The sequence below is a fragment of the Porites lutea genome, chromosome 9 (genome assembly GCF_958299795.1).
Source record: "Porites lutea chromosome 9, jaPorLute2.1, whole genome shotgun sequence".
NCBI lineage: Eukaryota > Metazoa > Cnidaria > Anthozoa > Scleractinia > Poritidae > Porites > Porites lutea.
The window spans coordinates 10,166,835-10,184,334 of NC_133209.1; the positions used below are offsets into that span (position 1 = coordinate 10,166,835).

At 39.5% G+C, this 17,500-nt stretch overlaps 2 protein-coding genes across 2 annotated transcripts in view; both read right to left on the bottom strand.

Annotated features, from left to right (window-relative positions):
* LOC140948872 (DBH-like monooxygenase protein 1 homolog) overlaps positions 1–386 on the bottom strand; it is a 17,937-nt gene extending 17,551 nt beyond the window's left edge. Inside the window, exon 1 of the mRNA XM_073398140.1 lies at positions 108–386. Within this exon, the coding sequence (XP_073254241.1) occupies positions 108–386 (279 nt within the window). The remainder of the gene's footprint in view (positions 1–107) is intronic.
* Positions 387–15,051: 14,665 nt separating this feature from the next.
* The window catches only part of LOC140947490 (DBH-like monooxygenase protein 1 homolog), a 59,874-nt gene continuing 57,425 nt past the window's right edge, over positions 15,052–17,500 (bottom strand). The window contains exons 12-14 of the mRNA XM_073396600.1: positions 17,329–17,453; positions 16,276–16,396; positions 15,052–15,281 (exon numbers count right to left, since the gene is read on the bottom strand). Of these exons, the coding sequence (XP_073252701.1) occupies positions 15,114–15,281; positions 16,276–16,396; positions 17,329–17,453 (414 nt within the window). The 3' untranslated portion in view covers positions 15,052–15,113. The remainder of the gene's footprint in view (positions 15,282–16,275; positions 16,397–17,328; positions 17,454–17,500) is intronic.

Genomic DNA, 17,500 nt, shown 5'->3' on the forward strand with positions numbered 1-17,500 from the left:
ATTCAAATGATTACTGTTGTGTAAAATATCTCTGTAAACTCGATGTCTGTCTACCTATAAGTAGCTGAATCATTCTACATGACTTGAACTGAGACAGTTTTAATTGCCTTGAAGTACGTCTGTCCGTCTTTCACCCATCCTATTACAATATCTGCTCCTTGCATTTTGCCTTGACCGCTGGAGATGCCAAATCCTACCCATCCTGTCGTCTTTGCCTCAACAGTGAAGATAATTTCCTTTCTTGCAATGCTCACATTCCAGTACAGCTTGACATGTTGGTTTTCGTCAAGAGGAACAAAAAACAAATGGTCTGCAGCAAGATTGGCCGAGCAAGACTGCACTACGAATGAACAGAGAAAAAAAACCCACTGCGTGATTAACAACATCGTTAGTTGCATGCCTTGTCGCATTATTTTGAGCTAAAAATGATCTGAACCGTAACAGTTCCCTTCATTAATATGGGGGTTTTGTCAAGCATAATAAGAATTTTGCTTTCTGTTTTTAAAATCAAAAAAACCACAAAAACATTATGACAATATTTCAAAACTAAGAAAAAAGAAAGAAATAGGATGAATTAAGTGCAAAAACATTTCATTGCACCAGATCAGAGAATAGATCTGAATAAAATGAATTCACATGTTCAATCTCAAATCATATTTATTACAACATAGCTAGAAAATTCGCCTAATCAAATTCAATATATAGGGCGAGTGTGCTAGTATATTCCCATTACTAAAAACGCTGATGACGTCAATAAACTGTTCCTCGAGTTGTTGTGAGCTAAGCAATCTTGCCGAGACGTCTCCTGAGTAAATCCATAACTCAGCAGTACCAATGAAGCGTTTACCATGTGTTTTATAAGGATTTTTAATCGATAGGTGGTTTTCATGCAATCTCGGGAGACACAACTAACAATGGTGAAATGAACAAATGCTGGTGGACAAACAAAGCGAGCTAATGAGCGATCTTTTGTTTACCGTCCACCAGCATGGCGGTGATGACGTAACGTGAAAACCACCTATAGTAGGGAAAAGAGGTGAGTGTTGTTGTTGTCATCTCCCCGAGCTGTGCGGGCTATAGTGTGCTACACGGCAGTTTTTAGTGTCATCACGCAATAAACATGTTCCTCCCAATGGGAACTTTGGAGGGCACTCAAAAGGCTAGACTTGACCTCGAGTAACTCTTACGCCTCTTTCGTGTTCTCCAAACTCCCCGCGTGCACGATATCGCGGCATACGTACGCTGACGCATGAGGCTTACAGTACTTTGCGAAACGAAACCAAAACGAAACGGAACCTGCTGAAGTCTGTGTAGTCGGCGAAACGAAACGCAAACCAAAAACGTAATAGCCTTAGAATAGACTCGTGAAAAAATCACGTATGTCGGGATATTGAGCACGTGGGAAGTTTGGATAGCACGAAAGAGGCGTAAGAGTTGCTCGAGGCGCCGCCTCGAGCAGCTCTAGCCTTTTGAGTGCCCTCCAAATTTCGCCCAGGTGGGAGGAACATGTTCATTGCATGAAGACACTAAAAACTATACTTGCGATTTTTCACCCTTTACCCAGACAGAGAGCCTATTCACAGGCTAAAAACGTAACGGTTGTATGGACATAAACCTAAAACCTAAGACCCGGAAATACTAAGACCCTGGAGAACTAAGACCGGGGAAACTAAGATGCGGAAAACTAAGACCCGGAAAACTATACCGGCCACTGAAATATTCCCCAACAACTCCGGCTACCGCGGTTCGCGGTCCGCAGTTCACTGAAGCGAAACAAGCACAAATATTAGTAATTGCTGCGGAGCGAGCGAAGCGAGCGAGCAGGTACATCATCAGGATTTAAGAATTTAAGAGAATTATATAAGGTAGAACGAATTCTCGAATTCATCACTTTTTACCAGAATGCATTGCACTTAACCAGAGTGCACTGCCCCACTTTTTACCAGAATGCATTGCGCCACGAACAACTCAAATAAAAGGTCATAAAAACACGAGGAAGTTCGGTGGGTGAGGGCGTGCATCGTTCGCTGCTCAGACTTAAGAGTTTTCTTTGAGGCAACGCGGTTAGAGATCTTACCAAAATAAAATAACAGCGGAAATCGAGATAACAAAAAAGATATGTTTTTCGTCCTACTTAGCAGACGAGGGCATGTATCAGCGTTTTGGAAAGCATAATTATGTTCTGTCATTCATTTATTGCCATGAAATGCGTTTACATTGTTTTTTTTTTTTTACTGTCAATAGCTCGGTTGATGCGGCTCGATCATCTTTAAACGCCGTTGCAGGCGAAAGTTCCATGGAAAAGGCATTAAACAAAAGGCTTTTCCCCAAGGTTACGCAATCAGCCTCTGCGGTATAGTGATAAGGTATTAGCGCGTAGAGCCGAGTCCTACTCAATACCTTATCTTTTTTTCTTCTTTCTTTCTTTCTTTTTTTTTTCCGTTTTTTGTGTTGTTGTTTTCTTTAAATATATACCTAAGGGACCGGTCATTATTTATCACCTGGGGGGGGTCGGAGGATTTTGGGGGGGATCACTTGATTTTTGGGAGAACAGAGGGGGGGATCAGTCGTAACTGAGAGCCCAAAAGGGGGGGATCACTAAAAATTTTGGAAGGATTCAGAGGGGGGACCACTCAAATCTGCTTGAACAATGCCAGTTTGAAAGCATACAACATAAATGTGCCCATTCTGCTGGGAGATGATAGCATTTGCAATCTCAATTTGTTCTAACACAACTTTATTTAAAAAACGGAAGTCTGTCACACTGGCGAATGTGTGCATTTCAATTTATATCGAGAAAGCTTTGTTTTAACGCTTTTATATTTTTCCTTTTATAACGTGCTCATGACTTAGCTAATATTCATCTTTAAACATGACAGGTGAATTCTAAATTGTGAACTATATAAACTTCTGATAACTGAAACATTGTAAAAAGCGTGTTTGTTTGTTTGTTTTTTCTGAGTTAAATACGTACCGAAATGCTTCAGAAAACAGTAAGGCCGAAATACCCGGTGCGGCATATCTTAGTAAAATAGAGAGTTTTATTGAGGACCACTACGTCCTTTTTTGAATTTTGTCGGGATGCCTGCAATAAGCAAAGCGATGCAAGCTCCACACTCTGTTCCTGGTGTACCAATAACAGATGGGTGGGACCAGTAACAGAAAGAATCCCTCAGCCTGTGCCAGACAAGCAAAATCCCGGGCACTTTATGGATGTGTACGAAACGCCGACAACAGGTCGTGCTCCAGACGATTATCAACCGAGGAAATGTCTGAAGGACTTGTACGAACAAAACGCCATCTCTGCGGGCAATCCAAATACCATCGCTGCTTTCTGAGCAACCTATAGTGTCGAGGAAAAGCATGTCATTGAATACCTAGGCCATCTAAATGATATCAACATCAGGAAGGATATTAGAACAAGAGAGGCTAAGGAGAAAAAAAGGTTAGAAGAGGAACTAACATACAAGGACTACCAGTGGGGCATACTTATTGAGAATGGCAAAGTTGAAAAGCTGAAGGTGAGACAGCTCGACCTGTACCTTAAGGAACATGGCCTGACCACTGTTGGTATAAAGCTGGACAAGATAAAGGCAATTCGCTACCATTAATATCGACAGAGAAGTCCAGGCAACGGGAATGAGTTGTCCAGCAGTGAGGAAGAGAGTGAAGAATCAGATGCGGAGTTAGATGATGACGAGGATAGCGAAGATGATCTTGTCATTGCTGATCTCGATGAACAGTCAACTGTTCGTATGCCAGTTTTAACTTTTGTACCAGATGACCAAATAGCTGAAGTTACTGTACAAGCAAAACACTGGATGGAAAGAAAAAAAGGAAAACAAAGAGAAAACAAACAAAAAAACGAACAAAAAAAAAATTATAAAAATGTGAGCAAAGCTATACAAAGGCTGATCTTTCACACTATAGATGAAAATAAAAAAGGAGACAGGAACAGTGGCCGATCCTAGCCCTTCCAGATGGCCGAATTGTCGCTAAATATGACCTGCTGATAGGGACTTGGCGGACTGCTATTTGGCACTCTAAAAAAAGTAACTTTGCAGTTTCGAGCACTGATTGCAGTTTCAAGCACTTTGCAGTTTTAAGCAAGATTGCTTGTATGTCAACTGAATTCAGATGTCTGGATCCAGACTAGAAAAAGACACGGATCAAGAGACACTTTTAAAAAAAGACTGCGCGATAACGGCTTTATTGTGCTGTAAGTACATCATAGTTAGAAATACTACCTGTATATGAACGTTTAAAACACTAAATATACACGTCGAAAGGTGAATATAAGTACAAAGACATGGGGGGGGGGGGGGATCACGAAAGTTATATATAGTTATGAGGGGGGATCACTTCAATAAAATAACATTTAAAGGGGGGATCGGCTAAATTTTATCGTGTTTAGCCCAAAATCCTCCGACCCCCCCCAGGCGATAAATAATGACCGGTCCCTAAATAACTGCAATAAAAAGTATCGTGTTTCCAGAGAGAAGATAGTACACTGTATATTAAATACCGTAAAATTCCGAAAATAAGCCCCGGGGCTTATATTTTTCAAAGGCCCTATTTGAGGGGTTTATTTTTGGAGGGGCTTATATTCGGAGGGGCTTATCTACGGAGGGAAATTTGCGTTTCAAAATCGATTGGGCTAGCCTTATAGTTTGAAATACATTTACCATTTTTGCTTTGTTTTACTTTGTATTTGAGTGCAATTTTCCAAGTACAAGCCCCCGGGGGACTTATATTTGGAGGGGCGATTTAACGGAGGGTTTTTTGCGTCACCGGTTTGGGGGCTTATATTTGGAGGGGCTTATTTTCGGAATTTTACGGTATATGGATAAACAATCTAATTTCAATAATTTCCTACAATTCACTGTGGAAAAACCAGATTTGACAACCATTTGATCATTTAGAGACGTTTAACATTGCCGGTATCAAAATGTCTTCTTGTCTGGCGCGTCGTAAATAGAACGCGACAATTACGTCTCAACTTAACTTCAACTCTCCTTGGTAGATGATCTCTCTTTAAGAGATATCGAGAGAAGTCACGCGCCAGTGGCACGAGAAAGGAGACGCGGGAGCAAGGTGCGGGGAAAGAAAGTGAGAGTTCTTCGTTTCCTCCGCCCCTCACAGCTTCGCCGCTCACTCGCCCGTTCACTTACCACTTGAAATGGAGAGGTTGCTCGCAGTCCCTGAAATTTCTTGGTAGTCGTACGCATTCGTGAGCCAGTTTACATTAGGAATTCCGAGGAAAAAACTCGAGCTATTTACATACTAAGCAAGGTTCGCTATGGCTTCAGTGCCTGACAAAAAAAATTCCTCACAAACGCGTATCATAGCGACGCCAAATTGCACGCTCCGATTTAAGAGTGGTTGTCAGAGAAAACCGGGCAAAATGTTAAAAATGTCAACGGAAGGGGGTCAACAGAATAAGCTCATACTAACATCATAGTTAGGTTAGGTGGAGTAATGGAGAAATATAAGAAATATAGGTTCTTCACTGTTCTTGATTTAGAGATACGAGCATCACTTTATTTGACCCCCTCGGACGCCATTTTTGTAAGCAAATTTTGACCATTTTCTGAAGCTCACAAACTCCTCAAAATTAAACGAGCGAACTTCTTTATTTGTATGCGATACAAAACAACGCAGGACTCTCTTCGAAAACCATAAACTTTGTTAAGTAGCTACGGGCAAGACTAAAACTCTTTTATTTTATCTGACCTTAACTCAGTATCGGCAAGCGAGCCAAAAATCGGTGGTTTTTCAATTGATCTATAGCGCACAACTAAAAGGATAATAAAACTCTGATAGCTGAATTGTAGTCTACTATCATCCATGTTACCAAAACGCTAATAATCATTTTGGCTTGTTGAAACAGGAAGAAATTAGAAAACTCACATTTGTCATAGAAAATAGGCCGATCCCTTCGATTTTGTTTGAAGTCCTCTTCATGATTTTTCTTCCCTATTTCGGTGTCAGCTATGGTCTGCAGGTAGAGGAAATATCAAAAAGCACGAAATACTGCCACTATTACATCTTGAAACGGGAAAGAGTGCTGAACCATGGGATACAACTAGAAAATAACAAAGCGACGCCTTATGAAAATTCAGTACTCGGGAGGGACTGGCATTAGTAGTTGCCTTAATGTCTCCAAAACGACGAGTAAAAATGTAAAAGACAAGAAACAAACGAGTCAGTAAATAAATGCACATTTCGTATATAAAACACAAACAAACCCTTATATCAGCTGCTTGCTCCAATATTACTTCTGTTGATTAAATTTTGTTTGTTCGGGGTTGTCCTATGAATGTGGAACATTCACGTACCTTATGGCTTACTGGGAATCAATACCTTGGAATCAACTCACCTCTCTCTCATGAATTTTTTCGCTATTTCGCTATGGTCAGCAGGTTAATTCTAAAAAACTCGAAATACTGTCACTATTGCTTTTTAAAAGGGGGAAAAAGTGCTGAACTATTGGATACAACTACAATATAACAAAACGACGCCATCTTAGAAATTCAGTACTCGGGAGGGACAGGCACTAGTAGTTGCCTAGTTTGCCTTGTCTCCAAACGGTCGGTAAATCGGCCTATAAATTCGGCAAAAGAACGGGAAGTAAAGAGAAGGCAAATGAAATAAATAAATAAAAGGTAGCACCTACAGATATAAGGAAGCAAAACACTTTGACTGAATATTAAGGAGTTCAGGTAGGAACTGGTAATTGTACTCATATCAACATACACCTTCTTAGTCTCCAAAACCTTGATCAGTAATTTATGCAATTTACGTTTGAAAGGGTCTTTGCGCTGTTCAAGTAACGTAGGAGGAATTTTGTTCCAAATTCTTACACCACTTCTGGAAAAATATAATAATAGGTGATTCAGTCTAGATCTCTGGACATAAAAATTACCTGCGGCAGAAAATCTTGTATAATGAGAGTGGCTCATGTTAGTACGAACGAACAATTCAGAAATTTTAGAAGGAGCCCGGTTATTGTCGTTCCATTTTCTCTTGATGATTCCATTAGCCATGAGTGTTTAGTTTGGCAAATGGAAAGCACGCATAGCCTACGTTGCAGCCGGCCCGCGCATGCATCGCCTGGACCATTGGTATAGTCCGTCTAGCCTGCGAATTAGTGCACAAAAGCTATTGTGCACTATTTCACAGACCCTCTATACCGCGGCGTAGAGTATCTGAAAAGCAGGCTAGGTATAAAAGGTACTAAATTCACAAGTTGAAGTATGAGAATGTGGTGGGGGTGGTGGAGGAGGAGGAAAACAATATAAAAGTGGTGGTGGTGGTGGTGAAATGGCTTTGCTATTCACGGAGCTGTGCTGACGAAATAAACATCGAGTATGAGGTCAATGTAGGGTCGATGTGGGGTAGATGTGGTGGAGGAAAAATTAAAATTAAAAATGAACTGAAAAAAGACTCCCTTCGCCCTCATTAACATGGAAGATTTACACGCCAAGAATCATAGAACCGGAACTAGGAAAATGTCAGCGGCTGAAAATAGAACTTGCATATTTACGTTACGACTCAGTGATTTGAGGTCACGGGCAAGTTTGAGTTTATTCCTTAGACACCATGAAGAAACCAATACGAACGTTTCTTATTTTCTAACCAACCAATCGAAATCCAAGACATTTATCAACCTTAAAGTTTCTAAAAAACCTGTAAAAACGGTTAAACCAACTAAAAATAGCATACGACCTTATCTTAATGAGATTACTGCGCATTTTATTCATGATATAAAGACAAAAGGTTATGACGTTATCGGCGTTAATGTATTTCTCCACAAGTTAATGAGAATTTCCCCTGCAAACGAGGAATCTCAAAAGGCAACCGGTCCCTACTATACTACTGAGCTGCAGTGTCCAGATATTAAGTAGTTCCGGATTTAAAGCGGTCGGAAGGAGTACTTTATGCTCCTTGTTCCTTTAGATAGTATTATTGAGTCAGTTATTGCTGTTGGTGGAGTCTTGCTTTGGGTGAACTCTGTTTGCTGGGATACCGAATAATGACAATTCCAGTTTGGGATAAATTTGGCCACAAGAGTGGCCGTTTATTTCGTTTAAGCATATCAAGCTAGGAAAGTCCAGATCCACAAGAAGATTTATCCCAGCAAAGGTGAGGGCACACCCGCCACAGCCCGGAGCAAGAAACGAGTGACAGGGCAGCCCCACCCGAGGCCAAATCAAGAGAACCACCAACAAAAACCTTAGTAATCTAGAAGCAAAATGTGCAAGTGTAGCTATAAATATGGAGCAATTATGTCATAGGAAAGGTGCAAGCTTAAATGAATGAGATTGCTTAATTGACCCTATTGAATTATAGTTATCACCAGGTCCCAATTGCCCGACCTATGGGTTGTTCAGTCAGATTGAGATAATCCAGGATTAGCACTAAATTGACTTGACACCTGCACATTGACCAATTAAGGCTAATACCAGTACAGCGTTAATACTATTTGCCCACAATTAATAAAAAATGGACGTTCTTAAACAACTAATAATAACAAAATTGAGACTGAAAATAATTTTGAAGGAAGAAAAAAGGAATCCAGATTAAATTCAAACCTTGTATTATCAAACATAATCAATTGTCCTTTACTTAAATAGCTCACTGATGTAACTGATTAAAGTGAAATCCGTGAGATGGCTGTATGGCCCTTGCACACACAGTCACACAGAATTATTCTTTTCAAAGTCTGAAATAGGTCACTGATGTAAAATAACTGATTAAAATGAAATCTGTGGGATGGCTGTATGGCCCTTGCACACACAGTCACACAGAATTATTCTTATCAAAGTCTGCAATAGCTGACATAAAATAACTGATTAAAATGAAATATGTGGGATGGCTGTATGGCCCTTGCACACACAGACGCACAATAATATTATTCTTATCAAAAGCCTAAAATATGTAGCTCCCTGATGTACAGTAACTGACTAAAATGAAATCTGTGAGATGGCTGTATGGCCCCTGCACACACAGTCACCCTGAACTAGACTAATAACAATACTGAAATAACTAGTAAAATTGAAAATCTGCAAGATGGCTGTATGGCCCCTGCTCATACAATCATCTAGAAATCATCCTGAGTTACGTGAATAACTTTATGTAATAAAATGGGCCGGATGGCCCTGACTCATGCAGTGAGAATTCTATATATGACCATGTCACTGTCCATCTGTCTTCGTTGTGTAAACGCAAGTACCATATGGCATACTATACTCTTGCACAGGAATTATGTGATGCAGCCCAGAGAGGACAAGCAAGGTAACAGAAACCAGACAGTTCATACCCAACTGCAGTGTATCAATATCCAGCATTACGCCAAGGTTGCCTGTGCTGCCTAATTAGCTGTAGATGCCATATACTGAGGGAAGCAGCAGCTGGTCTTGCGTAGCCACGCACTATTAGATGCAACTCCTTGATAACTGATCAGCAGAACATGTACCACTACATGTATGTTGAATTGAATTGATGAGCTACAGAGAATGCAAAGTTACGTGTGTTGACTCTCTCAAGAGAGAACTTTGCCCAAGATTCGCTTCATTGAAAACGCGTCCGTGAAAGGGAACTGCCTGCATATACCTTAGCACCTGCAATAAAATGAAAACAATAATAAAAAAAAAAACTTCTGTAAACAGGCTAGAATGTGCTACCATTAATAAACAATGCATAAACCATCAGTCAGTCCATTAGGATCTCCAAAACAACTGAATTAACAGTAAATTCCTCAAAAGAACCACAAAGTGAAAGTAATGATGTGATGTGGTGAGGGAAGCGTAAGCCTTTTGTCCCCTCACAACCAACATGGGACTATAATGTCCACACAAATCAAAACTTGGGAGCCAACAAAAACCAGAGATAAAATTAATCTAGCTGCATGTACCTCTAAACCCAAATAGTGGATTACACAATTAAAGAATAAAAAGTTGGCATCCAAGGCAAAAAATGAGAACGGTAAATTCAAATCAAATAATATTTGCATCAGTTTCCCTAGACACAAATACAAATGGAAATGAATCACACGTGTACATATCCTGCAAACAAATCACATATGCAGTACAAAATAGAGCCACATGTGTCTACCACAACGAGGACCAAAGCCTCAAACTGAGGAACATAGCCTCAATAATATTACATAACAATGATGCGGAGGAAGCCTTAAGCTAAAATCCAAGGACAAAGTTTCAAAATAACCTATGAGGACAAAGCCTCAAAATAAATTATGAAGACAAAGCCCCAAAATAAAATAGGAGGATGAAGCCTCTAAAACAGTTAACACCCGTGAAAAAGCTTAGGGTGGCTTGAACAGTAGCACCATAGACAATAGGGTGGCTCAACCGTTAACACCTGTGAAAAAGCTAACAACATGGTGGCTTGAACAGTTAGCACCGTAAAAAATTGGGTGGCTCAAATAGTTAACACCCGTGAGAAAGCTATTAATATGGTGGCTTGAATATTTAGCACCATAGAAAATAGGGTGCCTCCAACAGTTAAACACCCGTGAAATAACTACTCCCGTGGAGGAGCAAATCCTCACAATTAAAAACACTGGCAACAGAATGTCGCCGACAGTGAGTAAAGGAAAACAACAGAAGATGACGATACAACACGTAACATGACATTGACCAGCACACAATAACCCTAATAATATGCTCATACCTCCGAGATAACTTTTAAGAATGGTTGCTATGTAATTTCTAAAACCTTGTAAATGCGTTGAGGGAATGGGACATAAAGTTTTAGCCGCTAGGGTTCGATAATGTATCTTTTTCTTTTCTTTTTTTTTTTTTTTTTTTGATAATAATTAAAGGTTACAAGTAAGCTGAGTCCAAAGGTCAAAAAGGCTCAAACGTGCAAAATTGTAACTTTAGAATATCAATAAAATAAATTGCCTTTACATATCATAACACAGCTAAGATTATGAATAAAGGGATCCATTCCTGAGCTGGTAAAAACAAATATTTCAAATTGAATAGCGATCGAGTGATATTTTGCGCTAGTTGGCACCAGCGATACAACTAGCTGAAGTAGGAACACAAGCATGGTACAACGAAGTATGAACAACGAACGGAATAGCATACACGCCAGTGTAACTGCCAACATTTAACTGGCCGATTGAACGAAGAATTCGATTTTATATTAGCATAAACGACCGTAACGTGTACCAATTCTTGCAATCAACAAGAAGATCGTGTGCACGCACATCATATCAGATCTGTGCACATCAATACAGCACCGAGAGTAAGCGGCAATAATCTGGCAATAATCTAGTACTTATCTCAAAGAAGAGGTGATGCTCGGTAGATAAAACCCAAGAAGATCAAAGGAGACTGATAAATCACCAGCATCCTGCATCCAAACCTGCCCACCGTCTAAAAATGTTTTCCCACTTTCTTGTTGCAGTGAGCAGAGAGGCCTTGTGCCTCGCTTTCATGTCTTAAAAACACAATATACAATGTCCCGGATGGCAGGAACGCCCCCTCCCCAGTAACTGGAGAAATGACACATTAATCAGTCACATTAAGCATAAAACCATTTATTTCTTTCAGAAATAAATTTCCTTTAACGCGGTGTAAACGTTTTGAGAAAAATAAAGAACCTGTTAAGAGCAGCCGCGCGTTTTAACAAGGGCCTCAAATGAAGAAACATTATGACTTCTGCGCGTAAGACCAAAAGGCCCTTCCATAACAGCGAAACTACCCGAAACGCATGCATAGCTGATCAAGATCTCAAACTTTCCTTGTAATTTTTTTCCTGTTTTGCAAGACTACAAATAATGTCGTGGTCATCATAAAAGATAGGGTAACGCAAATTTACTAGAATAGTATACTGATACTGGCAACTTATAAACTCCCTTTTTTCCAACAGCCCCTTGTGTCATTGTGCTGCACCGAGTCGTGAAACCCAACTGCTTATTTATTTTGCTGTTGTCATCTACTATCCCTGAGTGTTCGCTATTTCTTTTTCTACTTTAAATGGGGTTTCTGTGTTTCCTTGCAATTAGAACACGCTTACTCATTATAAAAGGGCAGACTTTTATCATAAAACGCAGTGAGATCGGACTGAACTGTAAAATAACCTTTACCGCTTTCCTTTCAGTGAATTTCTATACACAGAGCGTTGTCACAAAAAAAGATTAGATTATGTATGGGAGGGGAGGGGCATAGGGTAATAAAATGTTACCTCCCCTGCCAACAAAGGAAAGCTAGCTTTTACCCAATTACTCCTCCTAGTCACTGAGAAATTATGACCAACCCCTATTCCGCACTGACATTTACATGAATTCACCCCTATTATACTGTAACGTTTTAAGACGGCTGCGCCTGGAAGAGTACCTTAGAACTACGTTTGACAGAGCCATCCAGTTCAGAATAGCCTGATTTGGTATATTATATAGTCTTCTGAATCGTTTTGTGAATAACTGGATTGCAGCTCCCAATTATTTGCGTCACTCAGCTACTATGTAGTAGTGTCACAGTGTTTTTACTAACCAGTTTATTTTTAGAGCAACTTTGTGGCGAATTTTAAATACCTTGTAAGTCCTACAAACCAGACCGCAAAACCTACAGACCTGAAAATGGGCTCCTGCGCAAGCTATGAAACGAGGTGAATTAATTGCCAGTTAGCCATATAAAGGTGAATGTTATCCACATTTACGGGATAACTCAAAATGAAGAGCGGATGAAGTAATTCGAGTTAATCACTCATTAACCTGCGATCAGGCGATCTTCTTTTTTGCTTTTTCGCCTCCCAAAGAGAAAGGGAAGAAGGACCGCCTGATCGCAGGTTAATAGCCCATTCACCACCCCATTCACTCCGCAAAAAATGACAATTTAGAACAAACAAAATTTAATCAACAGAAGCAATATTGGAGCAAGTAGCCGATAAGGGTTTGTTTGTGTTTTACATAGGAAATGTGCGTATTTGCTGAGTCGTTTGTTTCTTGTCTTTTAGCTTTTGATTCGTCGTTTTGGAGACAAGGCAACTACTTATGCTAGTCCCTCCCGAGTACTGAATTTTCAAGATGGCGTCGCTTTGTTATTTTTTAGTTTTCTCCCATGGTTCAGCACTCTTTCCCGTTTCAAGATGTAATAGTGGCAGTATTTCGAGCTTTTTGATATTTCCTCTACCTGCTGACCATAGCTGACAGCAAAATAGGGAAGAAAAATCATGAAGAGGACTTAAAACAAAATCGAAGGGATCGGCCTATTTTCAACAAAATGGTTGGCAACTATGACAAATGTGAGTTTTCTAATTTCTTCCTGTTTCAACAAGCCAAAATGGTTATTAGCGTTTTGGTAACATGGATGATAGTAGGCTACAATTTGGCTGTCAGAGTTTTATTATCCTTTTGGTTGTGCGCTATAGATAAATTGAAAAACGACCGATTTTTGGCTCGCTTGCCGACACTGAGTGTAGGTCTGATATATAAAATAAGAAAGCTTTAGTCTTTCCCGTAGCTACTTAACAAAGTTTATGGTTTTCGAAGATAGTCCTGTGTTGTTTTGTATCGCATACAAAAAAAAAAGTTCGTTCGTTTAATTTTGAGGAGTTTGTGGGCTTCAGAAAATGGTCAAAATTTGCTTACAAAAATGGCGTCCGAGGGGGTCAAATAAAGTGATGCTCGTATCTCTAAAACAAGAACAGTGAAGAACCTATATTTCTTATATTTCTCCATTTGTTAGTATGAGCTTTAATATTCTGTTGACCCCCTTCCGTTGACATTTTTAACATTTTGCCCGGTTTTCTCTGACAACCACTCTTAAGTTCTAGACCATATGTCAATTTGCTAACACAGTTTTTGTTTGCCCCTCAAAATTCACCTTATGTAATGTAGCCTGCGTAGCAGGCGTCGAAAAGGGTAAGGGTTAGGGAGGAAGGGAAAAGGAAGAGGGATTGGCGAGGGCCAGCTACATGTAATGCGTCACGAATCCCATACGGAAGCGAAAGCTATACGCATACAGTCGTATCTTGTTCTATATGGAGTTCTTTTTGAGCCTTTCTTAACTTTTCCATCGTGGCGAGCGTGCAGATATGCTTAAATGCACGCTCGCAGCAAAAACGAGCGTTCTCCCACAAAGATTCTTACCGAAAAACCTCTCGCATTACAAAAAAAGGGGAAAAAAGTGTAAGCCATAGAAACACAAGTGTTATGACCGACTAAAGCTCTACTTTCTTATGTAGGACGTTAACAAGCGACGAAGAACTTTTCTTCTTCTTTCTAAACTTAAGTGCGATCTCCAAGAAATCATCTCCAGGGAAATTCTCCTGAAAATTTGACTTTTTAAGCGAACTGGAGAAAACGCGACAAAATTTGAAAAAGTGCGAATTAATTTTAAAGGTGACGATTTCGCTGCCGTTGCCGTCGTCGATGCTAACGGCTTCCTTTTTACTATTTTCGGTCCACTTATAGCAGTTAAATGACTGCCGAAAATTCTTTGCTTGAGCTTGAAGCTGTTGAAGTCCGCGCTGTCAATAAAACCGCCTGCAGGAAACGAAAACCAATCCTGAATAACTCAAAAGTTTGAAGAAAATCAAGCAGTACTGAAATCAAATTTACTAACACTACCACTAAACAAAAAAACGAAAAAGCAAATCAACTGCCATGTTGTTTCTCTGATTTTACAACACACGTCATTTTAACCGATGGTTGACAAGAAAACACTCGTAACGTCTTACGTTAAATTAAATTTAACGCATTCACTACGTCCACAAAGACCATATTGCACCTAGTTAACCCCCCAAAATTTCGCATAACCATTGTTTCCAATTTCTCCTGGGTATTACAGTCGTCCTAAGAGAAATCGAGGACAATGGTTATGCAAAATGTTGGGGGGTAAACAAGGTACATTATGGTCTATGTGAAAATGGTGAATGGTTAGAAGAAATTTAACCCATGGTTAACATTAACCGGCGTTCGAGCAACCGAAACTAACCATTAGTTAAGGGGCTTAACTTTCGAACAACCGAAACCAGGTCGCTACGCCCTGTATACCGATCTTTCGCAAGACTGAGAAGTCGTAAAAACATGTAGCAACTAATTCACTAATCTATAAAACAGGACCATTATTAGATGGTTCTTAAAAGACTGTGACAGTAAGTAGGGATATGGCTGTAACAAGCAGACCAAGTTGAGCAGTAACTACGGCTTTGTTGCCAACGGATGCAGTCACTTTGCACCTGGATTCTGGTTTGTAAGGTGTCCTGATCACAGGCTTGGTTCTGACAAAACCATTCCAAAAGTTGACCTGAAATTATAAGTTAATTTCTCAGTCATCTTTTCGCACACTGGATCTAAAAGAAAGACATGTCATTGAAATGATTCTAACAAGAAGGAAACAAAGCATGGTCAGGCTTGGCCATTTTTCGACAACACAGGAGTTTAAGTTGAACTATGGCCCGATTTCTTTAAGTTGCATAGAAAGCCAAAAACATACATAATGGAGGTACGGTAGTAGAACATTTTTAAATGAAACTCAACCATTATTGCAGAGTTTATTAAGACCGGGCTTATGATTTCTTCCTGCGACCGGAGCGGGGGGGGGGGGGTGACTTCGGAGGCCCTCCCTCTTTAACTTTAAACCGCTCATGATACAGTCACCAAAATTACACAGAATAATATACTCATCGTTTCCAAAAACGGGGGCGGGGGGGGGGGGGAGGGGGGAGGGGGGCTGAAAAGCCGCACCGGTTTGAATAGGGTTAATAATGTGTTTAAAGATCTATAGAGATAATAAAAAATCGTGTCATAGCTTCTTTAATTTCTTGAGATTAAAGCTAATAAATCTTGCAGGTTTTTGCTGATTTCTATCGTTTTGCAGCGATTCAGCCGCGACTAACCAATGTTTGTTTGTGTTTTTGCCAAAAAGTTCCCCGCTTTAGCCTCGCAATCATGCTGTGAAGTCTCTCGTCCCAGGGCCGTCGGGGAATACGAATATCGTCTATTCCCATCGCGACTTCGTTTTCAATGCCGTTCTATATCTCTAGTTACTGTAGTGGTTTTGTAACCTCCGCCTGATGTAGCTGAAAAGTAGGTGCGTGAGCGAATGTAACTGAATATTATCTCTTCGATTTGCGTACACTGTTAAACAGGCCAGCATAAGGGAATCTGGCTCTCTCTTAGGAGAGACACAGAAGGGATTAAGCGGTCAAAAGACAAATCTTGAAAACGATCTCTTTCTTTCATTTGTAAAACAAATACTAGTTATCATTTATTGAGATAAATAAATGTTTAATAAGCACCTGAGGGTCGCCTCGGCTTCCACAAACGATGTTGACTTGTTCACTATCTTTGTAGGCCTTAGCCAATCCTTCGTTGACGGTGTCTGTCCAAAAACGTGGTTCTCGCGTTTCATTAATATTTCTGTAACAGTGAGCAAACAATGATACATTGTACACAAATAATTATAATTATTATTATTATTATTATTATTATTGTTGTTATTATTTTGTTTAATTCTAATTAAAGTCAGGGATAAGACGAGCTGCTCACTGCGGCTAGCATGACATACTTATATTGTAGGCGTTTACACCTGCGTTAATACTTCTTTTGAAATGCTTATTATAAATGGTACGGGACCTACGTAATAAATTGGAAGCCTTTTTAAATGTAGGCATACACCGTATGGGCTAAGTGACGAGGGCTTGAATTTGGAATTACCTAACTTTAATCTTAAGTTTAAGAAGAATTACTTCTTTCATTCTAATTAAGTTATCGAACAGTTTGCCTTCTCAAGTGCGTCTTTCAAGTGATGCTAATGACTTCAAAAGTAAATTGCACGATCATAGCTTTTTTTTAGAAAGTGTCTTATAATGCACGATTGTAGCTTTTTAATGTTTTTAGAACGTGTATTATAGTTTTCCAGTCATGTTTTTAGTATAGGGTTTTTTAGTAGGTTTTAGCTTTTTATATTTTATGTTTTTATTACTAAGTTTTTTATATATTTATAGAGTTATTTTGATAAGGGAATAGTATTATAACATAGTTGCTGCAATTATTATAGATTTTATTTATACACGTTCATATTTTGAACAAGTTTTCTAGCTCCTGGACGTAACGTGTCAAAATAAGTGATTGATTGATTGATTGATTGATTGATTGAAATGGACTTCTAAAATGTTGTGGTGACAAGTAAGTCAACTAATCATAAGAAACTACTCTCATTACAGATAAAAACAGGTCTATGATTAACCAATTTTCTCCCGCTTGCCTTTGCTGTGGTTTGCAAATAAGGGATCACTCTACTCTAGTTATTTTTGTCAATTCACGACTGTTGTCAACTATTAAATGCTTACTTGACATATTTTGCAGCCCAGCTGAAGACTGCTGGCAATTCGCTTGAGGTGCATTTTGCCAAGTCGACTTTTGGGTAATACATAACCAAGGTTATACACATTTCTTCAAAAGTGGATTGCCCTCCCTACATTAAAAAAAGGAGAAGAAAACGAATAACTAAAAAGAACTGAA